Consider the following 20,338-nt stretch of genomic DNA (forward strand, 5'->3'; position numbering starts at 1 on the left):
TTTCGATGCTGCGTCAGTGAGGTGAAATCACCGCAGCACAGGTGAAGAGCTCCGCAGTAGCAGAGCGCTTCAGGCACAGATAAGACAGAAAATAGAGAACATGTGTGGACATGAAGGATCGTGTGCTAATTATAGTTTTTTGGTTGCGCCACTTTGAGAATGGACCATGCACTGGACGCAACAGCCTGGAGCGCTGCGCAAGAACGCGCTGTGCCGCTCTCTGCTCAAAAGAGTCCAAAAATGATGTAATATAGGTAAAAAACTTTTTTCCGGCTCTCCCTGGATGTGTAGGATATCCAGCTCCACCATAATTCGATCCCTGCTCCTGGATGAAAAGCCGGACATTTTCATCAATACAAGAACCCCCAGTCCGGACGCCCGGACAGAGTGAAAAGTGGACATGTCCAGGGAAAACCGGACGTACGGTCACCCTAGTTTAATATAAAGCGGGAGATTACAGATAGGCCTACAGTATTTTGCTTGTGCTCTTGCTGCCCTGGGCCCTTTAGAGATTGTGGGCCCTGGGCAATTGCCCAGTTGCCCATATGGTTAATCCGGCCTTGCCAGCAGGTCCCTGAGGTCCAGTGATCAAAACCTACTGGTTGTGCAGCACCAGGCTAAAGACCAAAGGTGACAGATCATCTGCTGCTGTGGCCCCCAGACTCTGGACCTCTCTCCCCCTGAGCCTGAGATCAGTGGACTCAGTGGTCTCCTTTAAAAAGCAGCTGAAGACTCACATGTTCAAGCTGGCTTTGGTATAACCTTCTTCACCGCTCTCTCTTTATTCTGCTCTCCCCACCTATTCCACCTTCCTCAGGATCCACTGATTTCCCTCTTTCCTGTTCACTCTCTCTCTTTCTTGACATTTTTTAATCGCAATTGTCTATTTTTGCTCATTTTAAATATATTTTTAAACATTTTCTAAATGCTTTTTTATATTTTTACATTTTTTTGTTTTTGTGAAGCGCCTCATGATTTTTATCTTGAGAGGTGCTATAGAAATGATATTTTCTTCTTCTTCTTTAGTTATGCTACTATAGGAGGACTACACGTCCTCCCTCTGAGGCTTTAACCTCCACGTTTGTCTTCACTGCTGTTGAACTTTGTTCTTCCTGTTTGTCCTCCGTAGAGACGACGACTGGTCCTGTCCTGTCTGTCTCTGTCCTGTCTTCTCAGACCAAAGGTAGCAGAGGGCTGGTTCTGGTCCTCCTGTAGGTTTGATCCTGTTAATAGAACATTTTCATTTACACCGTCACTCTCCCTGCTGAGGATGGAGACGGTGTTCAGGTGAAGATTAGGTTTGACCCACCTGTAAGCTTACTGACTACAGGTATTTGGTTTGAGTCTAACGTGGATCTACCTTTTAGTTTTGCTGGTTCCTCTGTTGTTTAGGTTGCTCTGGCAACAAACATTAACCGGTTTTGGGGTTTTGACATCAGGAAACAGCTTTTGAAATGAGTGCAGATGACTGTCTCCTGTTTTTATTGTTTATAACAGAGCTGCTCTGTCTTTTCTGAAAAATTCTCTGAAACCAGAATCCAGTTTCTGTCAGAGGAATTGTTTTATTTAGCGTTTCTTTGTTAATGGGCCACTGCAAACACAGAGGCATCCTTGGCACCGGTAAGTCTAGACTACAGTCCCACTCTGCTCCCCCCCCACCCCCACCCCCCACCCCCCCGTCCTGCTTACCTGCCAAATCCAGCTGAGAGGGCTTTAATATTTATTGGGGAGTGTGGATCTGCATATCGGCACACAGAATTAGGCCTGGGTGTTAAGTTTGACGCATACTCGTCCATTTTATATGCAAGCAGCAAACACAAAGCCCATTATACTCACTTGAGTCTGTCATCAGGGCCAAGCTAATAAACTCTCTGGGCGTTACGGGGTCGGGATGAAAGGGCCGCACTGCAGCACTGATTATTCCTCATTACATGTAAGCAAACACGATTAGGGATCAGGTGGTGGGGGTGGGGGTGGGGGTGGGGGACGTCCACCTGAATAAAGGTTAACAGGAGTTCTGAATGAGACCAGAAAGAAAATTCACAAACATTTTACTTTTCATCAAACAGGAATGGTTGGTCTGGTCTCCCAGCCAGCTGTTGAGCTCGAGCATCTCCATTATATCTGGCTTTGATGCTCTCCGTAATTAAGCAGCAGCTTTCCTCGTTTTAGTGCTGTGGTGCAAAGTTGTGGAGGAATAGTCGACACCTCCGACCTGTTGGTTCCCCCTCCACTGAGGAGCAGGAGGCAAATGCGACGCGGTGGATTGTGGGAAAGCTCGGAGCTCGGCTTCACGATGCAGGTGTAGAAAAAACTCACTAAAGACCAGAACAGAAAAAACGTCTCAAACTAAACGTAGCTGAGAGCTAAATAAACATTTGTGTGGGACATCAGGAAACAAAGGGATGACTTGGGTTTTATTAATACATCTTTGTGCGTTGCTCATAAGCGTACTTCCTGACGAAAGCTGACCCTTTTTCTGTGCTGGTTCTGAGACCCGAGGCCGACTCCTGTCCACACAACCGGAGGTGCAAACTCTTCACACCTCCCAGCTCTCCCGGCACACTTCTTTTAATTCTGCTGCACCCAGCAGGAACCCAGTGACAAGAGATAAAACTACAATGATGAAAAAAGTTAATTAACTTGGCACAAAAATTCAGGAGATTTGTGTTTGATCGTTTCTTTGTTGAAGCTATGCTCCTCACGACCTTACAGAGCCTGATAAGTTACCTTCACCTGTAACGTGCATCCAAGCAGCACTGAACAGGCCCCTGCCGTGTCCTGCTGCTGATATTTACTCTTGTTCTGACGTTTGATGATCAGTTTTCTCTGCAGGACAAATTGGTCTCTTTTATACGGTTCCTCTCCAGCAGCATGTAGAGCCGCATTCTGCTCGGTAGCTCTGACCACGGCTGAAGGAGCTTCACAGGCTCTGTTTCCCACTGAAGGTGACTAGTGATACCGACCAAAGACACGTTTTCATACTTTTTAGTTTACACACAGCAGGGTTGGCTGCATAGGTGCTCCTCGTTGGCTCAGCTCAGCTCCTCTGTGGTCCAGCAGGCCCAAACGGCTCATGCCCACCAAATGCAGAAGCGTGTGGGAGCTGTGTGGTTTACGACTCTCACGAATGCTCAGGTCACACTTTGTCCTGAAGCGTGCCGGTTTCCCATGAGATCCCCTGGTCTAGGTGTCACCCCTGCTCCCAGAGCTTCTCAGACCCAGAGGTGACCATCAGGGGTGATATCTCACACCTCCCACCACATATATGGAGCAGCCTCCTTACTCCTTCTCATTATCCTGCTCACACCGTTCCTGCAGCACACTTACAGCTCTCTAGACTTGACCACAGACCGGCAGATGAAGATGTCCTACTGCTCTCCACTCCAGCTCCAGGAGAGCTCTCTGATGTTTGATTGTGAGTCTCCTATGAAGAAATCTGAGACTCACAATCCATCTTCTGATCCTGGTTATGCCAGCGCCAGCAGCAGCCTGTCTCCCACATCCTCGGTGGACTCCTTCTGCTTCTCTCCCTCTTCCCTTCACCAGGCTTTAGGAAATGAACAAGATGCCTTGAGCAGCTTCTTCTTCTGCTGTTCAGAGGAACCTCCTCCTGCTCAGCAGACTCTACGCTCCTCCAGATCCACCTCTGCACCAGCAGTTCCATTAAAGAAGTCCAGGTCCAGGTATCCTGGTGACAAACGCCAGACTGCCAGTGAGAGGGAGAAGCTGAGGATGAGGGATCTGACCAGAGCTCTGAAACATCTCAGAACATACCTTCCACCCTCTGTGGCTCCACCGGGACAGAACCTAACCAAGATCGAGACGCTGCACCTCACCATCCGATACATCTCCTACCTGTCGGAGCAGCTGGGCCTCAGCGAGGAGGTGCTGCAGCAGAGGAGGTCATTTGGCTATGTGGAGAAGGTCCAAACTCTCAACCAGTTCCTGGGTCACCAACCGTCAGGAAGCTACAGTTCACAGGAGCTCAGAGATGACTCTGTGAACGCTGAGCAGCATTCCTATCAGGTATGTTTATGGTCCCCTTTAATAGAACCTGTATTTCTGTTATTTTCACTCTAAATGTGGTTCTACTGTTTATCTGAATCAAACCTGTTTTCTGCTGTCAGGTTCCAAGCGGGTGTTACCTGAGCAGAGATCCATCCTGGCTGCTTCAGGAACAACCAGAACCTGTCATCTTCAGAGGACAGTGTTAAAGAACAGTCCAGTCTCAAACCAGTCCACGATCTTTCCCACAAAACGAAACCTTAAGTTAATATATGAGCCGAACTCTACAAAAGTGTCATTTTATCTGCTGTGTGGTCTTTCCTTCGTGTATATAGAGCTGTGTATTTATTAACTGTTGACTAAACAGAATAAACACTATTTATCCTTCAACCTGTCCTGTTTGCTCATCCTCCACACGACGCTGCAGCTGTCAGCAGGACGTGCTAACCAGGCAGCTGAAAGACCCCCGCTGGGAGGGGTGACAGCTGACCTGCTGCCAGCGGTCACCTCCACTTCCTGTGTGAACCGGTCAGGGCGACTCTAGAACAGGGAGTTTCATCGTTTCATTTAATCTTTTACCTCAAAAAACAGCAATACAAGTTTGTGTTTTGATATTTTATTTATTTGGGACAATCAAGGGTTTTATGTAATGTAAGAATGTAATATTAGACACATTTAGTCAATTATTCTCAGATTTAATTTCTGTTTTTAGTTCACACTTGAGTGAGAAAGTGGGACTGAAGCGTGCTTTATACAAGCTGCAGGTATAAAGGTCAACTACGTGAATCACTGAGAGTTTGGGGAACCATAAGATAATAAGATCAATAAGAAAATAAGCTGAATAAAATTTTAAATGCTGAAAAAGTGAAAGAGAAATAATAGCATGAACACTTTAAAAATAATAGTAAGAGTAGCTAAGGAGTCATTTATTATGTTTTTGTTTTTGTTTAGTTAGGCCATGCATCCACAAACCTTACACCTAATATCTTGTATTAAACGTATTTTTTAATTATTAACCATGAATTTATTAATTAATTTAATGAAAAAGTTTTAATTTCATTTCAGCTCATACTTAACACAACACACCGAGTTATTTTACAATAATGTAAAATCTCCTCTTCTAAAGCAGTGGTTCCCAACCACAGTGTCATGTTTGGAGGAAGGTACTTAACCCAAGACATGCAGAATACAACACTGACCAAAAACTGATGAAAAAATGATTTATTTATAAGGAGGAACTTAAGGTGCACAGATAAGTCTGTGGTTGGAACTGCAACAACAGCTCAGCATCTGGAGGAGGGAGAACACAGGTGAGCTTAGGTTCTGGTTTCACAATCCATTGTAGGCAGGCAGAGGTGTTCAGCAGACTTACTGTGGGGGGTGTATGGGTTGGCTGGAGGAGGGAGAGGTAGAGAGCCGGGGGAAGCGCAGGAGAGGGAGCAGAGGTGGAGAGAAGCGGGGCGTCCTGGTGGATGGGGCACTGGGTGAGATGAGAGGTGGGTTATGGAGGGTGGTGATAAGGTCCGTGTGCTGAATATCCGAATCCTGGAGTAGAGGTCAGTATCCAAGGAGGTCGACAGGAATCCTGAGGAAGGGTAAATCCAGTATAAGAGCAAAACACTACGAATAACATTTATCCTAAGAACACTAGAGGTAACACGAGTGGCTGGTTACTACCAAAACGGAGGCAATCTTCCGGCGTCGAAGTGTGTCCACCATCCACCTTAAATAGGAAGGCACCCCGCTGATTGCTGATCAGGAACAGCTGGGCCACTCCCTCTCCTGGCAAGAGACTCACAGATGGTTATGAGAACAGGAGTACTCACCCCGGCTCATGACACACAGGTTCGTAACCCCCTACGGGATCCCCACAAGATTGCAGGGGGTCCCCACAATTTATTCTGTGCTGAGGTTGTGAAATTACCGAGGTTCTATTTGTGAAAAATTACATTCACAATATCCCAATAAGACAACTAAAAGCATAATCTCAACTATGTCTGCGTAAAGTCTGTAATTACCAGAGGGAAGCCCTGCTCTAAAGCGTCTTTGTACTGTTCGTACTTGAAGATCAAAGGTCTTTTAGAAAAGGGTTTATTTGTTATTTTAATGAAATTGTGCTACATAGTACAACATTGGTGTGTTTCTAATTGCATCATGGCCTTTGGGCATGAAAAGTGTGAGAAGGTGCTTTATAAACAAATGATGAAGATAGCAAAAACAAATATCACAACGTGGTAACAGCACACTTTGTCCTGAAGCGTGCCGGTTTCCCATGAGATCCCCTGGTCTAGGTGTCACCCCTGCTCCCAGAGCCTCTCAGACCCAGAGGTGACCAACAGGGGTGATATCTCACACCTCCCACCACATATATGGAGCAGCCTCCTTGCTCCTCATTATCCTGCTCACACCGTTCCTGCAGCACACGTCGCAGAGACCTGGGTGTATTTTGGGTATAGGAACAATTTTACACATTGTGTCGCATTTACAATTTTGCACTTGTATGTAGAGATGTTCCTAAATGCAAGACCAGCTCAGACCGTGCATACGAACAGCATCTAGTAGTAGAACGGGCAATCCACCACACTGAAGGTCTCAGTCATCCACTCGACTTCCTCATCCAGAAAATATTTTTACCAATAAGTAATTTTGTCTGTGGAGAAACAGCTTGATCACATAACATAACTGGTGTTATAACCTATAAAAGACACCTGTGGTCAGTAAGAATCTGACATTGCAGCCTGGCTGATCTGGTGTTATTGGAGGATTTGGCAGAGCGTGCCCTCTGGAGGGAACGGGTCTGCTTGGATCTGCACCGATCTGCTTGGTAAGAATCCAGAGGGGCTCCTGAGCAGATACCACTTCCCGAAGGAGATCCTTCTGGAGCTGTGCTGGGATTTGGGACCATTTGTAGAGTGATGGATAAACCACACAACTTCGATTCCAGTCTATCTTCAGTCATTGACAACTTAAGGATCTCTTGCCACTGGGACTTCAATCTGTGGGTCTAGCCACGCTCCATAGGAGCCTCAGCAGGCCAGACCAGTGTTGGGTCTTGCCAATCACAGTGCTCTATTGTTTGGTGAGCGGGATGTTACAGGAAACTGAGACGGTGATGACTCGTTTGAAATGACTTTGGCATCCACTTTGAACAACGTAGACTTGGGCTTTTCTTTGAGTCAGAAGCAGATGCAGGGGTCACCAACTCCAGTCCTCAAGAGCTACTGTCCTGCACATGTTAGCTGTTTCTTTGCTCCTACACACCTGATTTAAATGAGTGAGTAATTAACAGAACTATGCAGAGGTAAACATAGTAAGGAGAGGATTAAATTTCTCCATTCATGTGTGGTGGAGCAGGAAACACAGAAAACCAGGAGGAGGTAGCCCTCAAGGACTGGAGTTGGTGACACCTGAGTTACTTAAGTCCTTTATTTAGAAAAATGGTGTGTCTGAGTCTTCTTCAACAGTGCCTGCCCTGCTGACTGGCATCCGTAGCAGTGAGTATGTCATGTTGTCCATTGTGCAATGGCATGTGGACACAGTTTGAAAGACAATCGTAGACTGAGCTCTGTCTGTGAGTTGTGTCAGACTATATATTCACAAATATAAGAGGGCTTTCCAGGCTAGGCTGATCTAGGACTGTGTAAATAATCTGTTATGCTGTAGAGACCAGGGAAGAGATTAAAGAAAAATCTAAGTCATAAAAGATTACCTCTCTGTCAGATAATCAAATTTAAGCTTTTTATAAAAGCTACTTACTATCATCACTTCAAGTAAGCCAAATGAGTCAATTAACAATCCTATCAAATGTATAGAAACACAGCTTATCACGTTGTATGTAGTGTTTCCTGTTGTTATATAATATCATAGACGATATACAAATCACTTTAGTCTAAAATCAATAGTTATCGAATAATCTTTATCCATTAAGGATCTGACCAAAACTAGGAATGATGCCATTTAGATTCGGGTCATTCAGGTTTTATTACAAATGTATTTAATAAGAAGATGTACAGGACAATCCTCGGAAAGATGTGGAGTTGGCTCTCAACTTTCATTAAACATAGAGTAACAGAGACCAACGTGACATCAACCGTGGTAAGTAAAGTTATTTTTCTGTGAAGGTTTAAGAAATGTGTTTCATCACAGGATTCATAGAAAGACTTTATATTTATTTTTTCTTTTAATGTTGAATAACAAACAGCTTCAATAAAATAAGTATATGTTAATTTTATTTTATTTATTTTAAAGGTTGAGGAGGATTCACAATCAGAGGCAGATCTCCTCCAGTCTGCTTCCCCACTCTCCCCTGTCCCAACGCCGTCTCCTTCATCCAGTTCATCTGAATTCAGCACAATATTCCCCAGCACCCTCCAAGACTATGGAACTAGGATTGGGACAATATTCAGCCAGGAGTCTTTGGTGCAGGACAGACCCTTCAAAAGTTTTCTGGCCTCTGAGTCACTAGTAGCTTTTTTATAAAAGCTCCACACAAAGTCCCACTCTTTCCTCCTGCTGCAATTGCCTGGCAGTAAATTGTGGACTTCAGGTTTGGACTGATGCTGAAAGGTTTCAAAAGTGACCGGAGGAAAAAAAATCACCAGGGTCCAAATAAGAATATTTAGTGAATGCATGAAACACAAGAACAGCTCCTCTTATCAGGTTTTTACCTGTGGTTTAAAGGGTTTTTCATCCACTCCTTGAACTAACCAGTTACCTGTTTTCTGCAGCCTTCCACTCCTGAATTACAAGCCAGCGAGACTGTGTTAACTATATTGTATCTGAACAGGGACAACACGAAGGTGAGGAGAAAGCTGCAAATAACCGAATAAGATCACAACATTTTTAAAGTTTGATTTGATTTAAATGGGAGAAACTCTGATGAACTCTTCCATGACAGTTTTGTCCCGACTCCTTAAGCTGGGTTTGTTGTGCTTGCTGAGGAAACTGGCTACCCCACAACAACTCTAACAGACGCTCTTAACAATGCTCTCAATCAGCAGGTTAAAAAGGCAAAGTATTATGTTGGAGGTCTTTGTTCTCCTTTTATTCTGAGCCAGGAGGCAGGGACAGCTGGTCCAGGAGAGACGCCTGTGTCCCTCTCCTCAGCAACACACCAGCTCCTTCTGGGATCCCAAGGCCTTCTCAGGTCAGAGTATAAAATCCATCCAGTCACTTTTGGTTCTACCTAAAGATTTCCTCGCATTAGGAAGTGACCTGAAAACCCCTTCAGTTTTATTTTCCTGATCTCTTCACCTTATCTTTAAGGCTGAATCCACCTCTCCAACTAAGCTTATTTAGGCCTCTGGTTCTTTTAGCCATGACCCAAATTCAACTCACACAGGAAACAAGATCGGCTTACTGACAAAACTTGAAAGACAGCTGTTGCTTGTTGTACATGAACCGGAAGAAAGGGGGCGTAAATGTTAAATGGCCTGAATTTGATATAACGCCTTCTATATAACGCACACATTGGCCTTCTCCTCCTTGAACCGTCACCTTATCGTGGTGGAGGAGTTTGAGTGCCCTAATGATCCTAGGAGCTATGTTGTCTGGGGCACTTAGTGCCCCTGGTAGGGTCTCCCATGACAAATTGGTCTTAGGTGAAGGGTGAGACAAAGAACGGTTCGAAGGATCTTTCATGGCGGTTAAAATGAAGAGTCGGAGTACCCGGCCCGGAGGGTTACCGGGGTCCCACCCTGGAGCCAGGCCTGGGGTTGGGGCCCGTGAGCGAGCGCCTGGTGGCCGGGCTTTCGCCCATGGGGCCCGGCCGGGCCCAGCCCGAACCGGATACATGGGCTCGTCCAACTGTGGACCCACCACCCGCAGGAGGAACATGAAGGGTCCGGTGCAATGCGAATCGGGTGGCAGACCAAGGCGGGAGCCTTGGCGGTCCAATCCCCGGACAAGAAAACTAGTTTTTGGGACATGGAACGTCACCTCGCTGGCGGGGAAGGAGCCGGAGCTTGTGGCAGAGGTTGAGCGGTACCGGCTAGATATAGTCGGACTCACCTCGACACATTGCATTGGCTCTGGAACCCGAGACCTGGAGAGGGGTTGGACACTCTACTTTGCTGGAGTTGCTCCGGGTGAGAGGCGGAGGGCTGGGGTTGGCTTTTTGTTAGCTCCGAGACTCTCTGCCTGTGTGTTGGGGTTTACCCCGGGGGACAAGAGGGTAGCTTCCTTGCGCCTTCGGGTCGGGGAACGGGTCCTGACTGTTGTTTGTGCTTATGGGCCAAATATCAGTTCAGAGTACCCACCCTTTTTGGAGTCCCTGGGACGAGTGCTGGATAGTGCTCCATCAGGGGACTCCATTGTCCTGCTGGGGGACTTCAATGCTCACGTGGGCAATGACAGCTTGACCTGGAGGGGTGTGATTGGGAGGAACGGCCCACCTAATCTGAACTCGAGCGGTGTTTTGTTATTGGACTTCTGTGCAAGCCGCAGTTTGGCCATAACGAACACCATGTTCGAACATAAGGATGCCCACCGGTACACTTGGTACCAGGGCAGCCTAGGTCACAGGTCGATGATAGATTTTGTAGTCGTATCATCTGACCTGCGGCCGTATGTTTTGGACACCCGAGTGAAGAGAGGGGCGGAGCTGTCAACTGATCACCACCTGGTGGTGAGTTGGATCAGATGGCAAGGGAACATGCCGCGTAGACCTGGCAGACCCAAACGCATAGTGAGGGTCTGCTGGGAACGCCTGGCAGAAGAACCTGTCAAGACGGTCTTCAACTCCCACCTCCGGCAGAGCTTTGACCACGTCCCGAGAGCAGTGGGGGACATTGAGTCCGAGTGGGCCTTGTTCCACTCTGCGATTGTCGAGGCGGCTGTTGCTAGCTGTGGCCGTAAGGTGGCCGGTGCCAGTCGTGGTGGCAACCCCCGTACCCGCTGGTGGACACCAGAGGTTCGGGGAGCCGTCAGGCTGAAGAAGGAGGCATACAGGGCGTGGCTGGTCTGTGGGTCTCCGGAGGCAGCAGACAGGTACCGGATAGCCAAGCGGGGTGCAGCAGTGGCAGTTGCCGAGGCAAAATCTCGGGCGTGGGAGGAGTTTGGTGAGGCCATGGAGAAAGACTATCGATCGGCTCCAAAGAGGTTCTGGCAAACTGTCCGGCGCCTCAGGAGAGGAAGGCAGCAACTCGCTCACACTGTTTACAGTGGGGATGGGGAGCTGCTGACGTCAACTGAGGCTATAGTCGGACGGTGGAAGGAATACTTTGAGGAGCTCCTCAATCCCACCAATGCGCATTCCGAGGAGGAACCAGAGCTGGGAGGCCTGGGGATGGACTGTCCGATCTCGGGGGCAGAAGTTGCTGAGGTAGTCAAACAACTACACAGCGGCGGAGCCCCGGGGGCGGATGAGGTTCGTCCTGGGTATCTCAAGGCTATGGATGTTGTAGGGCTGTCATGGTTGACACGTCTCTACAACATTGCGTGGTCATCGGGGGCAGTTCCTAGGGAGTGGCAGACCGGGGTGGTGGTCCCCATCTTTAAGAAGGGTGACCTGAGGGTGTGTTCCAACTATAGGGGGATCACACTCCTCAGCCTCCCTGGAAAGGTCTACGCCAAGGTACTGGAGAGGAGGGTCCGATCGATAGTTGAATCTCAGATAGAGGAGGAGCAATGTGGTTTTCGTCCTGGCCGTGGAACTGTGGACCAGCTCTATACCCTTGCAAGGGTGATGGAGGGGGCATGGGAGTTTGCCCAACCAATCCACATGTGTTTTGTGGATTTGGAGAAGGCTTATGACCGTGTCCCCAGGGGCACCCTGTGGGGGACACTCCAGGAGTATGGGGTGGGTGGCTTTCTGTTAAGGGCCATTCAGTCCCTTTACCAGAGGAGCGTGAGTTTGGTCCGCATAGCCGGTAGTAAGTCGGACCTGTTCCCAGTGAGGGTTGGACTCCGCCAGGGCTGCCCTTTGTCACCGGTTCTGTTCATCACTTTTATGGACAGAATTTCTAGACGCAGCCCTGGTGTGGAGTGTGTCGAGTTTGGTGGCAGGAGAATCTCGTCTCTGCTTTTTGCGGATGATGTGGTCCTCCTAGCTTCATCCAGCTCTGACCTTCAGCTCTTGCTGGGTAGGTTCGCGGCCGAATGTGAAGCGGCTGGGATGAGGATCAGCACCTCCAAATCTGAGACCATGGTTCTCGACCGGAAAAGGGTGGCTTGCCACCTCCGGGTCGGGGGAGAGGTCCTACCTCAAGTGGAGGAGTTTAAGTATCTCGGGGTCTTGTTCACGAGTGAGGGTAGGAGGGATCGGGAGATCGACAGGCGGATTGGTTCGGCGTCTGCAGTGATGCGGACGCTGAGCCGATCTGTCGTGGGGAAGAGGGAGCTGAGCCAGAAAGCCAGGCTCTCGATTTACCGGTCGATCTACGTCCCAATCCTCACCTATGGTCATGAGCTTTGGGTAATGACCGAAAGAACGAGATCGCGGATACAAGCGGCCGAAATGAGTTTCCTCCGTAGGGTGGCTGGGCTCAGCCTTAGAGATAGGGTGAGGAGCTCGGACATTCGGGAGGGACTCGGAGTAGAACCGCTGCTCCTCCGGATCGAAAGGAGCCAGTTGAGGTGGTTTGGGCATCTGGTCAGGATGCCTCCTGGACGCCTCCCCGGGGAGGTGTTTCGGGCATGTCCTGCCGGCAGAAGGCCCCCGGGTCGACCCAGGACACGTTGGAGAGGTTACATCTCCAATCTGGTCCGGAAACGCCTTGGGGTCCTGCCGGAGGAGCTGGTGGACAAGGCCGGGGAGAGGACGGCCTGGAGCTCCCTAGTTGGGATGCTGCCCCCGCGACCCGGACCCGGATAAGCGGAGGAAGACGAGACGAGAGACGAGAGACGAGCCTTCTAGGGATCTACAACCCCTCAAGGTCCTTTACAACACAACTCATCCATGCACACACACATTAATATACTGCTGGTGATGAGCTACAGTGTAGCCACAGCTGCCCTTGCACACACTGACCAAAGTGAGGCTGCCGAACACAGGTGCTACTGGTTCCTCCAACAACCCACAGGAGAGGTGGGTTAAGTGTCTTGTCCATGGACACAACAACTGTGACAAATAGGGCTCAAGCCTGCAACCCTTCAGTGATAGGCCAGGCTCTTAACTCCTCTGTCACCATCGCCCTCACGGTTATTGGTGCGAGCAGGGGGAGTTTAGTGCAAAGTACACCTCTGATTGCAGTACGAGTGGGTGGGGTAGGGTGGGGTGTGGGTTGAAGAGGGGCACGGCCTCCTGTCCATCATGGACCCTTAGAATCATCCTTACGTTTCCCTGCTATATGGCGCCCATGACCAGTTGACCTCGGGGGCATTATCTCCTGGGTATTAGATACCAGAAATGCCATGAATCCTTCTGCTATTCTGCAGGGATTATGGTATGGTCCTTACTGATCAGTGTGCTTTTTAAAGGATCCTTGTCCAGTTGAGGGTCTGATCTTTGAAGAAGTGAAACAGAAGGGTGACTTGTTTTTTTATGTAGGCCTGAGAGAGAAAGATACAAGTTTTGTTGTTTTGTCTGTTTAATATCTGTTGTTCCAAACATTTTTACATTAATTTAAACACAACTCCTACAGATGTGTTTGATTTTTTCCAAACCTGCACAAGTCCATACACTTCACTGCAGTCAAACATGAGGGAGAAATGAAGCAAGTAATTCTTGGCTATCTCCCAGGGCATGCATTCAACTTCTTTGTGTAGAAACTTGGTTGTCCTCTGAGCCAGAACTGGGCTCACCCTAGATTCTGGAAATAACCATGAAACTGTTCAAATGTTTGTTTAGCAAAACAAGCGTTTCAGTTGTAGTGAAGACAAGACCTCACCTTGCCAGATTAAATGCATCATCAATAATCTGAACTCGGTTGATCGGTGGAGTGTCCTGCTAATGGAATGCAGAAGTTTTAATGCTGAATCTGACTGGACTGGAACCGTCTTTGATTCTACCTGATGTTTGGAGTTCAGCTTGGTGAGAAGACGCTCCCAGTTTTCATCATCATAATTGACTCTGTAGAAGCCCTTCATGTTGACGTTAGCCAACAGCCACTCAGTTGTATCTACCACCATGTTTTTGTTTGTATCTGTTTGGATGCAGATTAAAACTTTAGAGCATGTTCCGTACAGCATTACTCCCCTTTACTCTATAAATGAATCATACCTTTTTCGCTAAGAAGCCAGTACTGTTGTTCACTCCGCCGGCCTTGATCCAGTTAAAGTGGACAAACCACTTGTAGCTTGAGCCCCACTCATGCAACCACACAGAGCCAACCAATGGCTTTGACCGAACCCAGACTTACATGTTCAGCATGTGAACCTATTGACACAGAATCCTACCTGAACTCTGACAGTGGCTGTGTCTCAATTCAGGGTCTGCATCCTACGTCGGCCGGATTCGTCGGCTGGTTACGTCACAGCGCCGCGACTAGGCCTGTCCCAATTCGAAGACTCCTTCAAATGCGGTCGACGAATGTAGCCTTCTTTTCGCCTGAATGAAGGATGGGTCTGGCGTATCCTTCAATGGGTAGCATTTCCCAAGATGCCTTGCGGGCCGGCCGGCAGAAAAACGGCGGACAGTGAAGCGGGAGCTGTCGGAGAGGATTGCGCATATAAATGTCAGTATAAACTTGAAAACTGTTAGGTTAAGAGCTTTTTGTGATACATGAACGTTATTTTAGTTAGAAACGTTACAGTAAAAGTGCTTGTATTGCGGTCTCGGCTCGTATGTTCGGCTGCTCGGTGTCGCACTTCTCCCGCTACGTTTTCCCCCTGATTTTAATAGAAGTTAGTGTTTTAGGGACAAAAGACAAAACCAGGGAATTTATTAAGCTTAGGGCGGAGATGGACCACATGATCACTGGAGCAAAGTATTTGGCGGCTGTGGCATGGAGGTACAATAACATCTCATATTTTAAAAACTCGTTTGAGTTTATTTTTTTCTGCGAAAACATGAAAGGAATAACCCGTTGTCCTCTTTTCTTTTCCTGTTGTTTTTCTTACATGTTTGTTAAGACTATTCTGGAGAAAATGGGCATCCAGGGGAAGGTGACAGCGATGACCAGCTTCTGGAGCTGATCAGGGAGGACATGAAGCTGCAGAGGAGGCAGAGCTGCAGAGGGCACAGGAGAGAAGGGAGAACTTTGACATCTTTTTACTTTGCTAGAAAAAAATGGTTAATAAAGATTAAACATGTACATTTAAAAGAAATATCTAAATAAAATCAGCTCTGTATTAAACTCTTGAATTTTATTTTGGTTTACAAATGAGAATTGTTTACTAGAGGGTATCCCGCTGGGTCTTAAAGTCTTAAAAGGTGATAAATCAGCTTTGGTCAAATAAAGACCCTTAGAAAGTATTAAAAACTATTATCGCATCTTTGCTCAGGCTCAGCTTGTCGAAAGTATTTTCTCCGAATTAGCTCTCCAACAGTCAAGGAAATGATTAAAGATCTAAATAAAACTTCGAGCTCCATCGTTTAAAGTTCCTTCTCCCTTCTGCTCAGCGGTTACACGGTTGCTAGGCGACGAAACGTTCACCGAGGGAGAGGCGGGGATTCATGAAGGCTAGGCCTGTCCAAATTCACAGCCGTTAACATCCGGTCTACCCGGCCGACGGAGGACCCAACCCACGTTGGCCGAGTAGGCTGGGTCCTTCGAAGGATGCAGACCCTGAATTGAGACACAGCCAGTCTGTCTGCCTCAGACCTTAGATAATAAATTTGCATGATTGCTCCTGTCTGGGTGTTGATGGTGACCACTGGGAAACCCCTCTGTAATATCCAGCGGTTCATTATGTCCTCCACAGGGTGGGGTAGAGAAACCCCAGCTTTATCTAATGCCTAAAAAAAACGATGCTTTCAAATGTAGCTCACTGCTGCTAAATTATATTAGCAGTAATAGGCTGTGACAGCGTCTACCCTGGACTGCAAAAAACATGTAAACTTGTATGAAGGTCAATCTGTTTAAAAAACACGAACTTGTAGATCTGTTTTGTGTATTTGTACATGATGTGCACTTGAAAATAGTGTGTGCGTGCAGTACAGTGTGAGGAGCTGCATACTAATACCCATAAACCTGTAAAGCTAAATGTGTGCTTGTAAGAAAAACTCACATGCATGTGAAATAAAATACAGTTGAGTGTGACATTTTCAACTACAAGTCTGTAAACACAAGTGCACTGATCTGTTTCTGCGCACGCTCAACTCTTTTACTACAATTGCACAGCTTTCCTCTCACACATCTGATTTTTGAAACTATTGTCACAATTAACATGTGTCAAAATGTACAAGCTTGTAAATGTGATGTCTGAGTCCGTACAACACAGTGTGGGCTTGAAGACTGGATGTGAGTGTGTGTACCGTAAAATGTGAGCTTGAAGTTTTGCCTGTGCATTAAAATGTGAGAAGCTGCACGTCAACATGTGTGAAATTGTGAAGATAAATGGTACTTGTAAGAAAAAGTCAATTGTATGTGAAACAAAATAAACTGATATGTAAAAATTTATTCTACAACCCAGTAAATACAACTTCTCAAATACGATTCTGCGCATGCTCAGATGATGTCTTACAAGTGCACAACTCTCCTCTCACGGGTCTGAATTTTGAAACACTTTTGGCAGGTTGTGTGTTGCACATTGCAGCTGTGTGTATCTGCAGAGGCGAGTGGAGCAGGGGATGAGGGTGAGGGTGGGGGTGGAAGGAGGAGCCACAGACGGAGGGTTGTGATTGGTCAGCTCTGGTTTCCAGGACAGCAGGGTCAACCAATCAGAGTGAGTTGTGTTTTTCCCTCGGTTTTCAGTGTAATGAAATGAAATGAAAAGCTTTATTTGTCCCAGGGAAGGGAAATTAGAGTTTCAGTACACACAATTCAGAGATCAGACATACTGGGCAAGACACATGACAAGAATTGGTGACTGTGGTCATTCGCAACCGAGTCGCGCAACCTTAGTAGAGAGAAAAAAGGATAACATGAGGAATGGATTCGGGAGGAGGGGAAAAAAAGGCACTTCAGAGCTACTCTCCCCCGAGGAGGGCAGCTTTGCTCTGTGAAAAAAAAAACACCTCAACAGATAAGCAACAGATAACACAACACAACATCACAATAGGAAGGCAGGGGGGGCTGGGATCCTGTTTCCCCCAGTGAGAGAAGCCATGTACGGCACTCAACCACTGTAGACCACAGGTGGGAGGGAGATCTTGGGTGGAACGCAGAGCACATTGACCCTGCAGGTTGATGACCTCGCTAGGAAGAAGTCCACAATCTGAAGGCGGGGGGGGTGGGGGTGGGGGGTGGGGGGGGGGTGTCACAGCATCTGTCTGCATTCCTTCCTTTGTGGGGGTTGTTGTTGTTGGCATTCGAAGGCTGTCTTGGCGTCAGATTTGGATATCAAGACTTTGTTTGGGTCAGGCAGAGATAATTTTCCTCTGCCTTCAGTCTGTAAGTGGTCGTTCCAGTCCTTCAGTGAAGCCAGTTTAGGTTTTAAACATCTCCACACCGTCCGGTGACCCTCTCCGAGATGACATCCATTTTGCGCACTAACACCGGTAACGCAGCTAGGACATTATCCAGCTTATGATTCACCTCGAGTAACGTCCCAGTCTGTGAGGTAGAGCCCTGCACTGAAGCCCTAGGCCCTCGGGCTTCGGGCCAACGATTGTGCAATTACCTCGGACACGGGCCGGGCCGGGCTCCTTTATTTTTAATCAAAATCATTAAAAAAAATTAAAACACTTAAACGCAGTAGAGCCCTGCACGGGACTGTTTTCTTCATCCCGCTCTTGCTGAATTTCGGACCATTACCGCCCGCACCTGCAGCGTACATGTCTACTCCCGCCCGCAACCGCAAAACTCGGAGAAATTATTACCTCACAATAAAAGAGATGTATCGAGTTTGCGTCCTCTCTGGTCCTGGAGAAAACATGTCACAACCCGCGGCTCGTCCATCCATCTGATGCGGCTCTCTGTGCTTGTAAAATAATGAATGGATATTTAAATATAATGCTTTATATTTTACTGAATTAATTTTATATGTAAAGATTGTCTGCGTAAACCTGAACAGGTCCAACCCGGTCTTACTGTTAGACCGGGTTGACGGGTCACGCTTGTGCGTAATCATATCGGCGCTTACTGAGCTGAAGATGTCAGATTCTGGGCTTCTCCTCAGACGGCTCATGGATGTGTCGCCACATTGGAGACAGGAACAAGCACTATTCAGCCAAAGTTTCATAATCAGGGAACATTTTCTAAGTGACAAGTCTCTCTGAGCGACAGGGTTTGGAAAACACTCACTTCAGTGGGAGGAACCTTCCCGCATGCGCTCTGGTTCTGCGATGCGCTCCAAGCCAATCTCCACAACTTCAGCTCGTTGTGCACATATGCGCTGACAGCGAGCTGCGCTGAGCAGCTCAGATGTTCAGATGGGAATCTTTTAGCTACATCTGCAATGTGCGTAACGAATAAAATGTCAGTTCATCTGCATGTGTCGGGGTAATTCTTTCTATTCTTTCTCCGTCAAAATAAACCGTCAAATACAGGAACTATCCGGTCAACACAAGCCCTGCTTTTAACTGTTTTGTTTTCTTGTGAAAATTGTTGGAAAGAGATAACATTTAACTTGATAAACACCAGAGCCAGTGCGCCGTTATCTCCGTGATGGTAAATGAGGGAAAAACAAATTGATCGGATCCTGCACGTCTTTTAACACATTGGTCAGGATTGACGCACTTTGTTTTCATTTAGTTGGTTAAAAAAAAGTCGGGCTCGGGTCGGGCCAGAGAATCCTGAAAACCTTTTTGGGCTGGGTCGGGCTGGGGCTCCACCCCCTCGGGCCGGGCCGGACACGGGCTCAGATTTTAGGCCCGTGCAGGGCTCTAGTCACCTGGTCTAACTAGCTACAAGCTAACCTGAAGCTAGCCCAAAGATAACGGATGGGGTCGGGTCCTGACATGTATTCTGCCGGGGAGAAGGCAGGAACATGCAGCAGTGCCTGACTCGGGTTCAGGGGCCTCGAGTTGACCTTGGCTCCTCTGCTGTCCCATCACAGGGGAGGGGGAGGACCCAACCTTACCTGGATGTCCTATGTCTTTTATAGTCCGGAAGTTGTGCAAATGTAGGGGTGGGCGTAGATATTCTGCTGGGTTGGTGCCCTCGGACTCCGTGAGGCTCTGTAATGCTGCTGCTTTGGGCCCTGGCAGGATGGTTTGGGGTCTCCATGCTCTGGATGGCATTTTGACAACAGAGGTGCCTATTGGGTCCAGTGGGGGAGCTGGCTCCCTGGAGAGCTAAGCCCAACCAGCCATTCCTCCCCATCCCCGCACATTTCTCTCCTCCTGCTCCCTCACATCATCACACAAACATGCACATAGGACCTTGGGGGGTGAACAAGTCAGGGAGTAAGTTTATGGACCGCATTTCCGCATTCCTGTGGCAACCTGCCCCCCAATTTTATCTGCACCTTAAACATTTCCACCAACAACATTCCACGCAAACACACACTTAGGGCCTTGGGAGTGAGCACATCCAACAGCATTTGGCAGGGGGATCTCTCAGCCTCATCCCAAGTGCCGGTGCCCACTTCCAATTTTAAACTGCACTTAGACACTGAGGGCTGTGGGTGCAAGTGGGATGGTGTGATGGCATCAGCTGGCATAGGCCAGACGATGCCCACACTGCCCGCTCACCACAGCCATGGAATACACCTCATCAACACTCACCAACACCATATTGGAGCAGGCGGAGGGAGACTCGGGGTCTTAGCACACCTCTGTTTTCGCTTGGCTTCCTGGGGCTGGAGGCTAGGAGGGAGATCCGGCCGTCTAGTTGGGGTCTGGGGTGGTGGATTGCTGTGCTCAGCGTTGGGCGGGGGAGCCTGCTCATCAGTACCCCAGCAGAAAGGGTCGAACTCTTGGAACCGGTGATGGTTGTACCCCATGTGCAGCAGTATCAGTACCAGAGTGAATAGGGTGTGTATGGGGAGCATGAGTGGATGCCCGGCATGCATTTTTGTAAGTATTTGGTTGTATGTGTATGTGTGAGCATGAGGGAGGGAGGGAGTTTGTGACTGTGTTTGTGTATGACTGTATATGTCAGGTGGGGCCTTTGACTCCTCCCTTCTCCTGGGACTTCTTTTGATGATATAGATCTTCGTCTCCCCTCTCCCTGCCACACCTGGTGTGGAGTGCGGTGCCTTGGTCTGCCTGGGTCGTGGCTCCCGGGTCAGGGAGTTTAAGATTTTTGGCATCTGCCTGAACAATCCCGGTGGCTACCTGGTGGGGTATGGGTCCCTGGGCTCTGCTGGGTCCCCGGCGGGGTTGGTCGCCCCTGGGTCCCGGGTC

At 48.1% G+C, this 20,338-nt stretch overlaps 1 protein-coding gene across 1 annotated transcript; it reads left to right on the forward strand.

Moving 5' to 3' along the window:
* The first annotated feature begins 3,293 nt into the window (after positions 1-3,293).
* LOC107374126 (uncharacterized) lies at positions 3,294-4,778 on the forward strand. Its single transcript, XM_054731823.2, has 4 exons — positions 3,294-4,029; positions 4,157-4,300; positions 4,376-4,536; positions 4,721-4,778. Exons 1-4 carry the CDS (start codon positions 3,361-3,363, stop codon positions 4,776-4,778), a joined length of 1,032 nt encoding a protein of 343 aa, XP_054587798.1. The 5' UTR covers positions 3,294-3,360.
* Positions 4,779-20,338: the final 15,560 nt, after the last annotated feature.

The sequence above is a fragment of the Nothobranchius furzeri genome, chromosome 9, assembly GCF_043380555.1.
Source record: "Nothobranchius furzeri strain GRZ-AD chromosome 9, NfurGRZ-RIMD1, whole genome shotgun sequence".
Classification (NCBI taxonomy): Eukaryota; Metazoa; Chordata; class Actinopteri; order Cyprinodontiformes; family Nothobranchiidae; genus Nothobranchius; species Nothobranchius furzeri.